The sequence below is a fragment of the Mandrillus leucophaeus genome, unplaced genomic scaffold, assembly GCF_000951045.1.
Source record: "Mandrillus leucophaeus isolate KB7577 unplaced genomic scaffold, Mleu.le_1.0 Scaffold225, whole genome shotgun sequence".
Classification (NCBI taxonomy): Eukaryota; Metazoa; Chordata; class Mammalia; order Primates; family Cercopithecidae; genus Mandrillus; species Mandrillus leucophaeus.
Window position 1 is genome coordinate 3,090,335 of NW_012102310.1, and position 13,606 is coordinate 3,103,940.

The window sequence follows — 13,606 nt, forward strand, 5'->3', positions numbered from 1 at the left end:
TGGAATATATATATATATATATATATATATATATATGGGTGTGTGTATGTATAATCTTCACATTTATTCTTAACAAAGATAATCATCTTCAATAAAAGATGTGATGATAGCATTTATAATGCTTCCATTTCTCTCTGGAAACATAAGTGAAAACTAGAAGTAGACAGTGGAGTGAAGTCTGAAGAAAAAGAAACAGCTTGCTTTTGTTTAGATGTTCACTCTCCCATACTACTGATACATTTTCTTCCTTGAAATGGCAACACATATTTGTGGGATAGAAATACCTGGAAATTATTTTGCAAGGACTCTATTCCTATGACTAACAATGCTGTTGCTGTTTAGCATGATATTTTAAATTCTAGCTTATGAAGAACAATAAGTCATGCTCTTTCTTTTGTTTCTTCTTTCAGGGGTAGAAGAAAATAGTTTGGACAGTTTCGTTTTTGATACACTGATTCCTAAACCAATTACCCAAAGGTACTTTAACTTGTTGATGGAGCATCACAGAATTATACTCTCAGGACCGAGTGGTACCGGAAAGACCTATTTGGCAAACAAACTTGCTGAATATGTAATAACCAAATCTGGGAGGAAGAAAACAGAGGATGCAATTGCCACTTTTAATGTGGACCACAAGTCAAGTAAGGTATGTTACAGAATTCTAAGAGAACAGCTGCAATTTATCCATAAGTGTTTTAAGCAATCAAATTACAAGATTTTGAGAGACTTCCATGTTTTACATGGAAAAGAATATCCTTTTTTTTTTTAACCAGAATTATAACCTGGTGAGTGACCAAACTCTGTTTCATGAATTTGAACAAGACTGCTATTCTCAGTAACATTCAGTTATCAGGTACTCCACAAGGCATTGGGAATATACAGAATAATATGACAGGGCCCCTATTTCATGGTTTCTCTTAGACATCCACCTAGTAAGTGTTACAGTAGAAAGAAGTCTGTGCATGAGCAACAAAGAAGAATAACTTTGCTTGGAGGAATCAGAGCTTTATAAAGGGGTAATAGTTTGTTGGGTATTAATAGATAAGTAGGAAATAACATGGGTTTTGCAGCAGCGGAGATTTCGCAATAATTAGAATATTCCAAGCAGAAATTCTGGGAGCAGCAATTAGCTTATGTCACATCTCCCTAAAATCTTTGTTTAGGAACCTTAGGAAACTTAACAACATTCAATTTCACCACCAACTAAGGTCTAATGTGCCATAGTAATCAGCCTGAACACTCAGATATTAGAAAGGTATGAGGGCCTATACAACGTAGCCAGTACTTTCTTATTTTCTGAGTAAAATAAAAAATCCTAAAAAGGAAATAGTTGATGGCTAACATATTTTTAACACTAACCTAGTTTTACCTGTAATTATTTATTAAAGTCTGAATCAATGAAACCTAAAAGTTTCTCTTGGGGAACTGCAACTATTATAAGCAATACCTTGAGGGAATCCCAATTATACTAGGTCGCATTACTCTTTCAAGGATAACCTGGTTCAATGATCTAAACTGTCCCAGTTTCTCAGAAACCTTAAGTCTGCAAATCTTCAGAAATAAACGTGACTCCCAAGAGCAGCCCAAACCCATTAGATTGTTGAAATAAGCCAGGCATATAGCTTAATGAACCAAAAATATTAATTTTCTCACCTGTAAAATGAGGACAATAGTAGGGCTATTCTAAAGACTAAATAAATGTGTGTGTGCTTGTGTGTGTCTGTGTGTGTATGAGACAGAGAGAACAGCACAAGTAGCAAGCATAGGGGTTGCTTGGAATTTTTAATTATAACCCTTGGCTCCAGGTGAAGATTTCTCTCACAAACACACACACACATATGCACAGTGTGCATGTGCGGGCACACACACACACACACATCTTTGTTCAAAACTGTCTTATATGTATCCTTCAAGAACAACAATGTACATAAAACACAATGAGATCTCTTAAAGTTAAACAAATGCAATACGTAAAATCTGAGTATTTCCTTGGAACTCAAACCTATTCAAATTGTGGTTGAACCACCATCTAAAGAAAGACATAGAACCTGAGGTAGAATATTTGACTCTTCTCTGAGCAAACGTAGGAAGAGCACAATTGTCTGTTTGCTTCAGCTGACATGTTTAATGCTTCCAGTGAATTCTGTCTTCTCATATCTTTATATAAAAGCCTTTTAGCACAGTGTTAAATATTTTCTGTCAAAAAATATGAAAGGTTTGAAAGGCCTGTTAGTCATCCTCAGTGTTTGTTTTTTCCTCAATGTTGGTATGAGAAAACTCTTTACAAGGTACTTCTTTTATGGAACAAAAAAGTGTTTAGAAAATAAGAGGAAAATAGTTTTATTGGAGGAGACCATGACATTTTGATAATTTTAAGTTGAGGATCACTTAAAATCAAGTTTTGAATTAAATAGATGAAGCTTCATTAGAATGTAGTTGACATGCCAAAACAAAATAGGTAAATTCCATTAATTTTAAAACATAGCTTTCCCTAAAAAATATCTATCTATCTATCTATCTATCTATCTATCTATCTATCTATCTATCTATCTATCTCAGCTTAGGAAGAAAAGTTTATTGCTTAGAGATGTTCTGTTAAGAACATGTTAGTCTCCTATTAACTTTTTTGATGAAATATTTCCAACACTCTTCTTTTTTGCTTTTCCAGAGGACAATCATTTGTGCCATTATTAGGTCAGTTCAGTACTTTGTTGCAAAGTAATGGGCAGGGGAAAACCATTGCCAAGCATTGGCAGAGCTAATGATGCTAGGAAACAGTCATAGGAAGAAACTCTTTATTTATTTATTTATTTATTTATTTTATTAATTTTGTTTTGTTTTGTTTTGAGACGGAGTCTCGCTCTGTTGCCCAAGCTGGAGTGCAGTGGCACGATCTCAGCTCACTGCAACCTCCCCCTCTTGGGTTCGAGCAATTCTTCTGCCTCAGCCTCCCGAGTAGCTGGGACTACAGGTGCCCACCACCATGCCCAGCTAATTTTTTTTATTTTCATTTTTAGTAGAGACAGGGTTTCACCATGTTAGCAGGATGGTCTCAATCCCCTGACCTCGTGATCCACCCGCCTCAGTTTTCCAAACTGCTGGGATTACCGGCATGAGCCGCTGCGCCCAGCCCAGGAAGAAACTCTTGAACAAATCACAGTAGCATTCATTCCCAAGAAAGCACAAAGTATAACTAAAAAAATATATCTTTTTATGTTATTCTTTATGGTTTGAAGATATGAGCAAGCTATCAGTAATGCTGAATACAAACTCATTGCCAGGAAATTTGGACAAGTTTTGCCAAATTGACAGAGAATACCCACTATTTTCTTGGGAGTCGGGGGTGAGGGTAAATGAGGATAAATATAAAAAAAGAGGGGATGACAAGTTGAGATTGTGTTAGGGATACCAACAGCGTAGATTTACTGAAGTCAAATGCTAATGAGGCCTGAAATAAGAAATCCTGTTCCTGAAAACGAGCTGTGTAAATGCTGACGCATTTTATGCTGTGCCATAGATAGCACTGAAGAGACAAATCCAAAAAGCACTTACTGATTCAAAAAAAAAGAAGAAACTCGAACAACAAATCATCAAATGAAAAACATCTTTTCATGTTTTTGGTACCTCTGCACTTTACATTCTGTTCCTCTTCCCACACTTCAAGCCCTCCCTCAAGCTGCCAGCTGGAATATTTTGATTGAGAGCAGTACACATAAACAATTACACTTTGTGACATTCGATATAGTAGGCCCAGAAGGCTAGAGATGGATTTAGTAGAGAATACGCGGCCAGCTGAAGCCATTTGTAATGTTAGGTTGGAAAAGATCAGAAACCTGGACTTGATGGATTCCTTTTTAGTGTGTCTGGAGTCAGCATCTGAGAAAGCAGTGATCTACTGCTTTTATGTAACTGTGGTGTTCCACCTGTAGTTTCAGAGTATGGGATTCATCTCATTGCCAACTCCCATCTGGTAGATATGCCTGTTTGCTTCTACCTGACTAGATCTGGAAAAAAGACTTTTAATGCCAGTACATCAGTGTCTCAATCTAATATTTCATTGTCATCAAGCTAGAGTGGGTATCATGAAGTTATTTCAAGGGAATCTGTGAAAAACTCCTAAGCTGTATGAAAAAAGTGTATTTGTGTTTACCTGTTTCTACATCCATTGGTTCATACCTACCATCAGATTCCCAAGGGATCTACTACCCTCTCGAGATGAAAGAAAGCCACATTAGAATTAGAATCTAAAGGCTCTGATTGTCCAAAAATGATCCAGTGACCTGCTAATTATGAAATTTAATTCCTTTGTGCCTCCTCACTGTCTCTCTCTCTTTCTGACATTCATGATGATCATTTTCTCTTTGTTTCCTACTCCCTGGTAAATTCCTTTTCAGTTTTTTCCCCCTCTCTGCTCTTCCTTCTCTTCCCAGTAAATGTAATTGTTTTTTTCTATAGTGAACTATCCTGTTCTCTCTCACTGTTATTCTCCTTTGGATGACTCTCATGGCTTCAACTTGAGTTGACTTGTGTGATTGACTTCAATTAAACACTATCAGCCATGCCCACTATCCCAAATTTATAAGCTTTCTATCATCCTACACATATGTTTCTATTCACCTACTAAATATACAAGTTGAGAATTGGCAATTGCAGCCCCAAACATGTATTATAAGTTTATCCTCTTCCATTCCTTTCCAACACAACCACCCTCCAGATTAACATCCTCCTCTATTTCTTGGATTTCTACAATTATTTTGTAACTGCTTGATACACAATTTCCTTTAAATTTCCCTTCTCTCTTTTTTGGGATATATTCATTCACCTTATGGAACATAGAATATCTTTTCATAATTAAAATCGGATCAAATTAAAATTTTTCAATTTTTTTTATTGATTTCCGTACTAGATCAAAAATGTCACACTGTTCCTTGTTCAGTCCCTTAGTATCTCTAGGCTTCAATAATTTCAGTATTCTCTTGGCTGGTCTCGCTTCCTCCTTTCAATATGCTCGCCACATGTTAAATCACAATTGTGATGATTTAGTCAGGTCAGCAGAAGAATGTGTCTTCACTGCCAACAGGAAATGTCCAGTGATCTTACTAATCATTTAAGGTTGCAAAGTTTTCTTTACAATTTCATTACCACCATTTCCTTTCACAAAACACATATTCTTAGCTTTTTTCCTACATGAGTATCATATTTTCATGTTTCTGACTGATTATTATTCTGTATTTGGAAAGCTCTTCTCTCATGTTTAAGCATCAAGATATTACCCAATCTTAAAAATAAGGGAATAATAGCAAATAATACTGCTCCCACAATGCCTTTTCCAGACACTACAAGCAATCTTTACATACTATAAACAAAATCTTTGATCTATACATTTTTGAAGTAATGTATTATTTTGACTGTGAATTATAGTTATATATGTATATGCCTGACCTTCTATTCCAGGAAGGTAATAAGCTTCTTAAATGCTATTTCCATTTCTAATTAATTCTTCTATCTTTCACATTTCTGTTTCCTTGGATAAATAAATTGCTTTCCTCTACTGAAAACAAAGAAGCAAACAAACATATCAATGTTTCACACTTGTTTATATAATAAAATTCAACTTCTTCTGCATGGATTCAAAGTCTTTTTTTCTTTTTTATTGCCACCACCACTAGCATGTACTATATTTTTCTGTAACAACAGAACACTTATTTCCCAAAACACATCATACACTTATACTTTTCAGGTTTCACTTTTTATTCTTTAGACTTCGATCTTTTTTCCCCCCCTTTTAACCACTGTACTCTGTTTTTCTGTGAACCTTAAGTCTGGATTAAGTCTACCTATAATGTTTTGTGCATTTCACTTAGCACACTGTATTGTGAATGACTTGCTGACCTGCTTCTCTGCTTATCAACTCTAAGTTCCTGAAAGACAGAAATTGTGTTTTATCTCTAAATCCTTGGTGCCAGCAGGATGCTCCAGTTGGAATTAATCTCTTTCCCTCCTATAGGCCACATGCCTCCTTTATCTTCATGGAATGTTTTACCTTGCATTTTGTAAATTATCATTTACCTGTGTGCCTACCACCCCACTCAGGCTCCAGTGTTACCTCCTCCAGAAAACCATTCTTGACACCCAGCAGCTAGGCTAAATCCCTTGAGTTCTCATATCTCCTAATATATTTATGATATTATATTGAAATCATTTAAATTCAAGTCCCTAATGTGACAACTCTTAGAGCTTACAGGGAAAACAGCCTGATTACCCTTTGTAGTCCCCACGTCCAGAAAAGTACTTGATGCAGTTCATAATAAATGTTAAACCAACTTACAGTCCATTGATAGCAGGAATCAGACTTCAGTATTTTTGTATACCCAGGGCTTGGTCTAAGGCTATGAATGCAGCAGATAGACAGTGAATATTTTATAAACGAATGAGTGACTTAATGTAGCTAAATTACTGACATAAATTTTATTTTTTCTTTTAAAGTAAATAGAATTCTCCAGAATATTCAACACTTTTAAACATATTTTTCTGCATTCTCTGTCTTAGGCAAGATTTATTTTATGTGACTAGCTCAATAGAAAACAAATAGTACTTTATTTCTTTAATACATTTTTATATTTCAACATAAATAAAACTTACTAAATGCCTCAAAATCCTGGCCTGTGTTTTATCTCCTACTTTTATTTCAGCAGTGGTGTTACAGACAGAGAGAGGTTGCATCAAGAGTGAGCAATTCACATATTTACCTGGCTGCCAGAAACCAGAATCATGGAATTGTTTTATAACCCTGAGCACGATTTGCAAATTGGAAATGTCATTGTAAATATGCAAATATTATGGAAATGTTCTTACTGATTAGGATAATTTTAAGAAACCTAATTATGTTCCTGGCCTACCCATCTGTGAGAGCAGTCAATCAGCAAACTGGTTATCATATTTAGATTAAAAGCTATTAGACAGGAATAATACCTGTAAAAGAACCAAAAAACTCAAGAGATGCTAAATGCTAATGTTATATTTCACCAGGTGAAATATAACTAATTTTGTCTTTGTTTAAAATTACAACAATTGCATGCAGATTATAAATAAATAATAAGTACTTTTATCAAGGTCCTATGGCTGTATTTTTAGATATACCCCATCTACATGAATTGGAATTAACATACTAAAAATATTAGTGGAACCTCAGAAGTGCCATTTTGAATTTAGTTCATACTTGAAATATTAAGGTTGCTAAAATTTACTTTTATCATTGAATACCAAAACTCAGAATAAAATCTCAATATGTATGGTTTATCATAAGAGTTCATATTAAGAACTCATTTTGGCTTTTCTTTCAGGGAGAAAACCACTGAGAAATATGCCTTCTTGTTTATACTTTTATATTTGCTGCAGGTGTTTGGTACTGGATCTTCTATTGCTTTCCTTTTTCTCACTTTTATTTAAAAAACTATTCTGTCAGCAATATATGGTTTTTGATTTGTAGAGAAAGATTTTACATCAGTTGAATAATCTATGACTTTAATGAAAGAAACTGAATAGAGGACAAAGCATGCTATTTCTAAAATATTAACAGCTTGCCATTAGTATAAATTTATCATTGACATATCTGTTTTCTTCATTTTTTAAAAGGAATTGCAACAATATCTAGCTAACCTGGCTGAACAGTGCAGTGCTGATAATAATGGAGTGGAGCTCCCAGTTGTAATAATTCTCGATAATCTTCATCATGTGGGCTCTCTGAGTGATATCTTCAATGGTTTTCTCAATTGTAAATACAACAAATGGTATGCTTATCAAATATTTTGAATAATGAAATAGGAAATAATTATCATCAAATGTGCTTTCTTGTGCCTGTATGCATTTTGTTTTTTAATTTTTTAAATTTCCTTAATATTTAATTTTTATTTTTTAAATTGACAGATAAAACTGTGCATATTGATTGTGTAAACCATGATGTTCTGAAGTAGATGTGCAGTGTAGAATGATTAACTCCAGCTAATTAACATATGAACTACCCGAGTAGCTATTATTTTTAGACTTACAATGGCTGCCATTAATTTGAGAAACCCTCTTTAAGAATATACCATAGTTTTAAAGACTCCATATGCATTCCTTAGAATATCTATGTATTCATTCAACAACCATATCCCAGGCACTTTTATGGAAACAGTACTTCCTTGATGATGTTAGCTTCTGCAGACATGCTGAACATCTGGGAAACCACCATCAATGATGGAATAGTTTTAATCATAGAAATTAAAAACTAAAGGGAGCCTTTAGAGCTCTGGTTTCATTCTCAGTTCATATCAAAGTTTAAATTCAACCTTTCTATAGAGATAAACAATACATTCAGATATAGCTCCCTCTATTAATGAGTATGATTTTAAATATTTACAATAAAAGGAAAGGTTAAAGTAAGGTATTAAAAAATCTTAAAACCCACTACAGATTCATTGTGACATGGCCTCTAAAGAAAGGACATATAAGAATATCAACATAAAATAATTAGTTTTAATAGTGGCAAATATTCCAATTATCTCTGCTAGAGATTTTTTTGAAGTTACAAACAGATCAGCATAAAATAAGGATTGAAAGAATACAAACTTTCTCACAGTATTAATAATCTTTAACATAACTGAAATATTAAAATAGTAAAAATGAATGAACTTTATCATAAGCATTATAAGATGTTAGACTGGGACAAAACCCTTATGATTATACTAACTAAACTCTTTACTCAAATAATGTAAATTACAAATATACTCAGGCTCAGAGAGAGAAAATGCCTTGCCTTGATGCCAGAGCTGGAATTAGAAACTCAAGTGTTAATTTCTAATCTAGTAATCTTTGTCATTTTCCATTACAGAATTACCCTTTAAAAGACAAATATTGAAATGGAATAATCCATATCTATCCTAGTAGTTTTCTAAGATAATTTTAACGAATTAATCACTTTTACCTCCAGTAAATGAAAATTTTCTTTTTATTTTTTTTTCTAGTCCATATATTATTGGAACAATGAATCAGGGAGTTTCTTCATCACCAAATCTAGAGCTGCATCACAATTTCAGGTAAAGTTAAGTGGAAGGTTTTGTTTTGTTTTGCTTTTTGGTGTGTGTGTATGTGTGTGGGCAGGGGAGGGGGTTGGCACTGTTTCTTTCTGTTTGTTTTTGGGGGTTGTTTTTCCACTTGTACTTTTACAAATCTTGCCAGAGATGACTTGCGGTGTGAAAATAATTCTCACTTCTGACACTCTTTTCTCAAGCGAACATTTCATGATCTTCAACCTGTAATCAGATGTGTTTCTTTAAACGAAACAAAACAAAAGGAAAGAAAAAAGAAAAGTAAATGTTTTTTCTGTTCACTGTGTCCCTGGTTAAAGTAGAGCATATTCCTTGTAAGTGTGAGAAATGTGAAGAGAGTTGCTATTTCAGGATTTGTGATTCTCCTACAGAAGAGTGTTCAGCATGTAGACTCCCCCTCACTTCTGACGCACATGAGCTTCTTTTTAGCTCAAAAAGTAGAGTTAGCTACATTATAATTCTCATGCTAGTAGACCTCCTAACACCTTTGATCATTAAAATGTAGCCACCAATTGAAATGGGAACATTATTACTTTCTATTGGAAAGTAATTATGAATAAATAAATAATAATGATAAAGAATCACTGTGAATGTAAAATTTAATTTATATAAAAAATTCTGATTTTTTTTCTTTTTGTAGGTGGGTATTATGTGCAAATCATACAGAACCAGTGAAAGGCTTTTTAGGCAGATATCTTCGAAGAAAACTCATAGAGATAGAAATTGAAAGGAACATTCGCAATAATGACCTAGTCAAAATTATAGATTGGATTCCTAAGACGTGGCATCATCTCAACAGTTTTTTGGAAACACACAGTTCTTCTGACGTTACCATTGGTGAGTTCCAAAATTATAATATATCATTTTCCAGGAACTAACAGTACTTGGTAAAGATGGCCAGATTGGATGGTAGAAAATAACAAGCAAATCTAATGTTTTTTCAAGCTTCCAAAGATTTATTTTTTTCCCTTCTGAAAGTTTACTTTCTTCTTCTTTGTATCTCCAATTAAATCCACTTTGTCTGACAGTTATGTTTTACTAAAATATTACCGAGATCAAATAAGTTCACTATGGACAAATATCTAAAAATCAGATAACCACTGGAAATGAAGAGTATCAATTTAGGATACGTTTTATGCTAAAAAACAAATTTGGCTAAATAGCTCATGTCAAATAAAGTTGTGAGGAAAGATTTTAGTTAGAGATAATTTAGATATTTTGCAGATAATTTAGGTGTTTTGTGTTTTTCATGAAGACACAACTGAGTTATTTCTCTTTTAGTTTGCATAAAGATATTTACATTTGGATTCCTCCTTTAATTACATGTACAGAAGTCTCTTTCACATTGTTATGCATCATAAAAATGTACTCACTGTAAACACAGTTTAGATTAGGAAGAAGAATTCTACACTGGGACCAGAACACTCATGCCAGTTCCCAATGCTGCAAATAATGACATGTTTTATATTTGGCAATTCATTTCAGCACAGCTTTCTTGCTTGTAAAATGAAACAGGATAACTGGATTATGATTTTTATGACTTCTCCTAACTCTAGTATATTGTGTCCTAGATTAATATTTATTGTAAAAAGATAGAAGAGGCTAGGATATTGGGTCTTCAGTAAACATGCTTTAATAATAAGCAAGCTGGCCAATAATATAATTTTCTAGGAATTTTGCAAGAAATATATTATATTCCAAAATGGTGTCTCGATATGTGTTTAGATTATTAAATATAATTCTTAAAATATTTTGTTATTTGTTTCTTCTCAGGTCCCCGACTTTTCCTTCCTTGCCCCATGGATGTAGAAGGTTCTAGAGTGTGGTTCATGGATCTCTGGAACTATTCTTTAGTACCTTATATTCTGGAGGCAGTGAGAGAGGGTCTTCAGGTATAGTACTCAATTTTCATTACTATTTTTAAAAAAAGCAAAAAAATTATTTTAAAAGCAAAAGAAAATCTGGGTATTTATGCAGAAAGCTAAAGGCATGAACTATATAAATAGAGCAGTAAAGTTTTCAAGAGCAAATAGTTTGTAATATTTTGCCTGTTCTGGGAACAAATTTGTAAGAGAAAGAAAAGGCACAGTTATTACAACAACTACACATTTAAGTCCAAATGGTTGTCATGGATGTTTACAGATTGTTTTTATTAGATAGCTAATTAATTGCACAGTTCTACATCTTATGACACAGCCATGTTTACATGAGCCTTGACCATTTATACTCTTATCACATAATTTCCTTTATCTTTTCCTTCCTTCCTTCCTTCTTTCGTTGCTTCCTTCCTTCCTTCCTTCTTTCCTCCCTCCCTCCCTCTCCCCCTCCCCCATCTCTCTCTCTCTCTCTCTCTCTTTTTCTCTTTCTTCTTTTTTTTTTGAGACAGGGTCTCACTCTGTCACTCAGGTCAGTGTGCAGTGGTACAACCATGGCTGACTGCAGTCTCAAACTTTTAGGCTCAAGTGATGAGGCTTTCCAAGTAGATGGGAGTATAGGCACACACCACCACTCTCAGTTATTTTTATTGTTATTATTATTATTTTGGAGACATGGCCTCACCAGGTTGCTCAGGCTGGAATTGTTTTTTCCTTTTATTCACACACTTTTTAACAAGTAGCTTTTGCTTATAAGTTTCCTGTTTTTAGTATACTTCATTGTTGGAAGCCCTTTAATATCACTTGCAGGGTTCTTTACTATTTTGGAGGGAGTACTCTAAATTCTAAGAGAGTCAGTTGGTCTTTTGATCTATGACATATTGGTTTCACAGCTTCTTTGCTCTTGCTCTCATGTGCCTTATATCTTGAGGCCCTGCAACCAAGGCCCTTCTGTTTTTTCCTAACTAAAAAATGAAAATGTATCACTAAAAGAAATCCCTGTTTCTCCAACAAAATACATGTCATTTTCCCATAAGTATTGCTATTTCCTTAAGTTTGATTTGAAATTGTAGAATTATAAAACTCTTTAAAATTTATTTAACATAATCACTCGATTGAGGAAGAATTTCATCTCCTTTTCAATAACTCAGCCAAGACATCTCTATTTCTGGTTTTTACAACTACTACTAGAATTAAGAAATAGTTTATGTTTTCCACATTCTATCATCTATAATACTGTATTGTCTTTATTTTACTATCTAAAAAATTGTCCATCTATTTTGCCTCTTTTACTCCCTTTTACTGTCATGCTCTCTTCATCTAGTAGAATGGCATGGCAGTATTCAGAACTAAAATGATAGCTCTGGTGAACATGATTAATTTTATGAGGATACTCTGAAGCCTCAGAGACAAAGCTAAGATCCTAAATAATGCTATTGATTGGTTCTACTCTAGATTTAAATAATCAAATCTAACACTTTCAAGGGTATGAGCCAATCTATCCCAAGCAAGTGCCTCCAACAAAATAAAAGCTTATACAAATGTTTTTATTTTTCAAGTATAATGTATTGTGTTTCAGAATTCTTCTAAAAGTATTATACTACCTAGGATGTAAGTTGACTCTTTCAAAGTTGATTATTTGTACAAAAAAAATCATTTTATGAAAATTTTAGAACTCATAATTTTAAAGTTAATATTTAGATACATTATTTGTTCTCTAGCTATGGTTTTGGTTTTAATAAACCATTATCTAAGTATTTATAAATAAATGTCTCCCCATTTAATATTTGCTTACTAATAGATAGAAAGCAAAGGAATCTTTGTAAAAACCCTGAAATAATATCTAAAATGCTTAGCATTCTTAGATCTTATTTCAAAAGGCGCATGGGTTCTTTTTTCATATTTAAATAAATATTATTTATAGAACATTATTTGGAGAATTATAATTTTATAAAGTTTCCATTTGGGCAAAAGTATAATCACTGAAGGATTAGTTTCTCAAACTAAAACTGAGAGATATTTCAAAATTATTTTTGAAGAGGGATAAAAATGTCTCATTTCTTGCTAAGGTTCAGGATGTTTAGTAGTAGGTTAGTGTGAAAGATGAATCAACCGTGATATAGGGCTTATTGAAGGAGGGGAATCCAGCACATGGGAAGGGAAAAAATGGAAAATCCTTTGGTGGGTAGACAGTTTTCATTGCTATTGAAGACCGTACTAGGCCAGAAAAGTCTATCAGCTGAAAATATTTCTAGGGGAGCAAGAAGCAAAGGAATCGTATCTGTCATGATCCATTCCCATGGATGTACTGGCAACAAAGAATCTTGGATTGGAGAGAGAAGTGGAGAAACAAAGCCTGGTAGCAAAAATGACACTCAAAGTTTAGAGTAATAAAACAATCTCTTCAGATGAAGGCTGATTATTTTTGGTGAAAAATCTTATGGGGAATGCACTCTGCCAGATGTTCTAGTTGGAAAAGATGTTGGTGACACAGTGGATTTTGATTTTTATTCTGGTGATTCTTTCTTAAAAAGCTATCAATTCTGGCCGGGCGCGGTGGCTCAAGCCTGTAATCCCAGCACTTTGGGAGGCCGAGACGAGCGGATCATGAGGTCAGGAGATCGAGACCATCCTGGCTAACAC

At 33.8% G+C, this 13,606-nt stretch overlaps 1 protein-coding gene across 2 annotated transcripts in view; it reads left to right on the top strand.

Moving 5' to 3' along the window:
• The window catches only part of NAV3 (neuron navigator 3), a 394,671-nt gene that overhangs the window by 370,883 nt on the left and 10,182 nt on the right, over positions 1-13,606 (top strand). For both annotated transcript variants that reach the window (XM_011981392.1, XM_011981393.1), the window contains 5 exons: positions 411-646; positions 7,636-7,790; positions 9,006-9,077; positions 9,730-9,926; positions 10,863-10,981. In XM_011981392.1, coding sequence (XP_011836782.1) covers positions 411-646; positions 7,636-7,790; positions 9,006-9,077; positions 9,730-9,926; positions 10,863-10,981 — 779 coding nt within the window. The remainder of the gene's footprint in view (positions 1-410; positions 647-7,635; positions 7,791-9,005; positions 9,078-9,729; positions 9,927-10,862; positions 10,982-13,606) is intronic.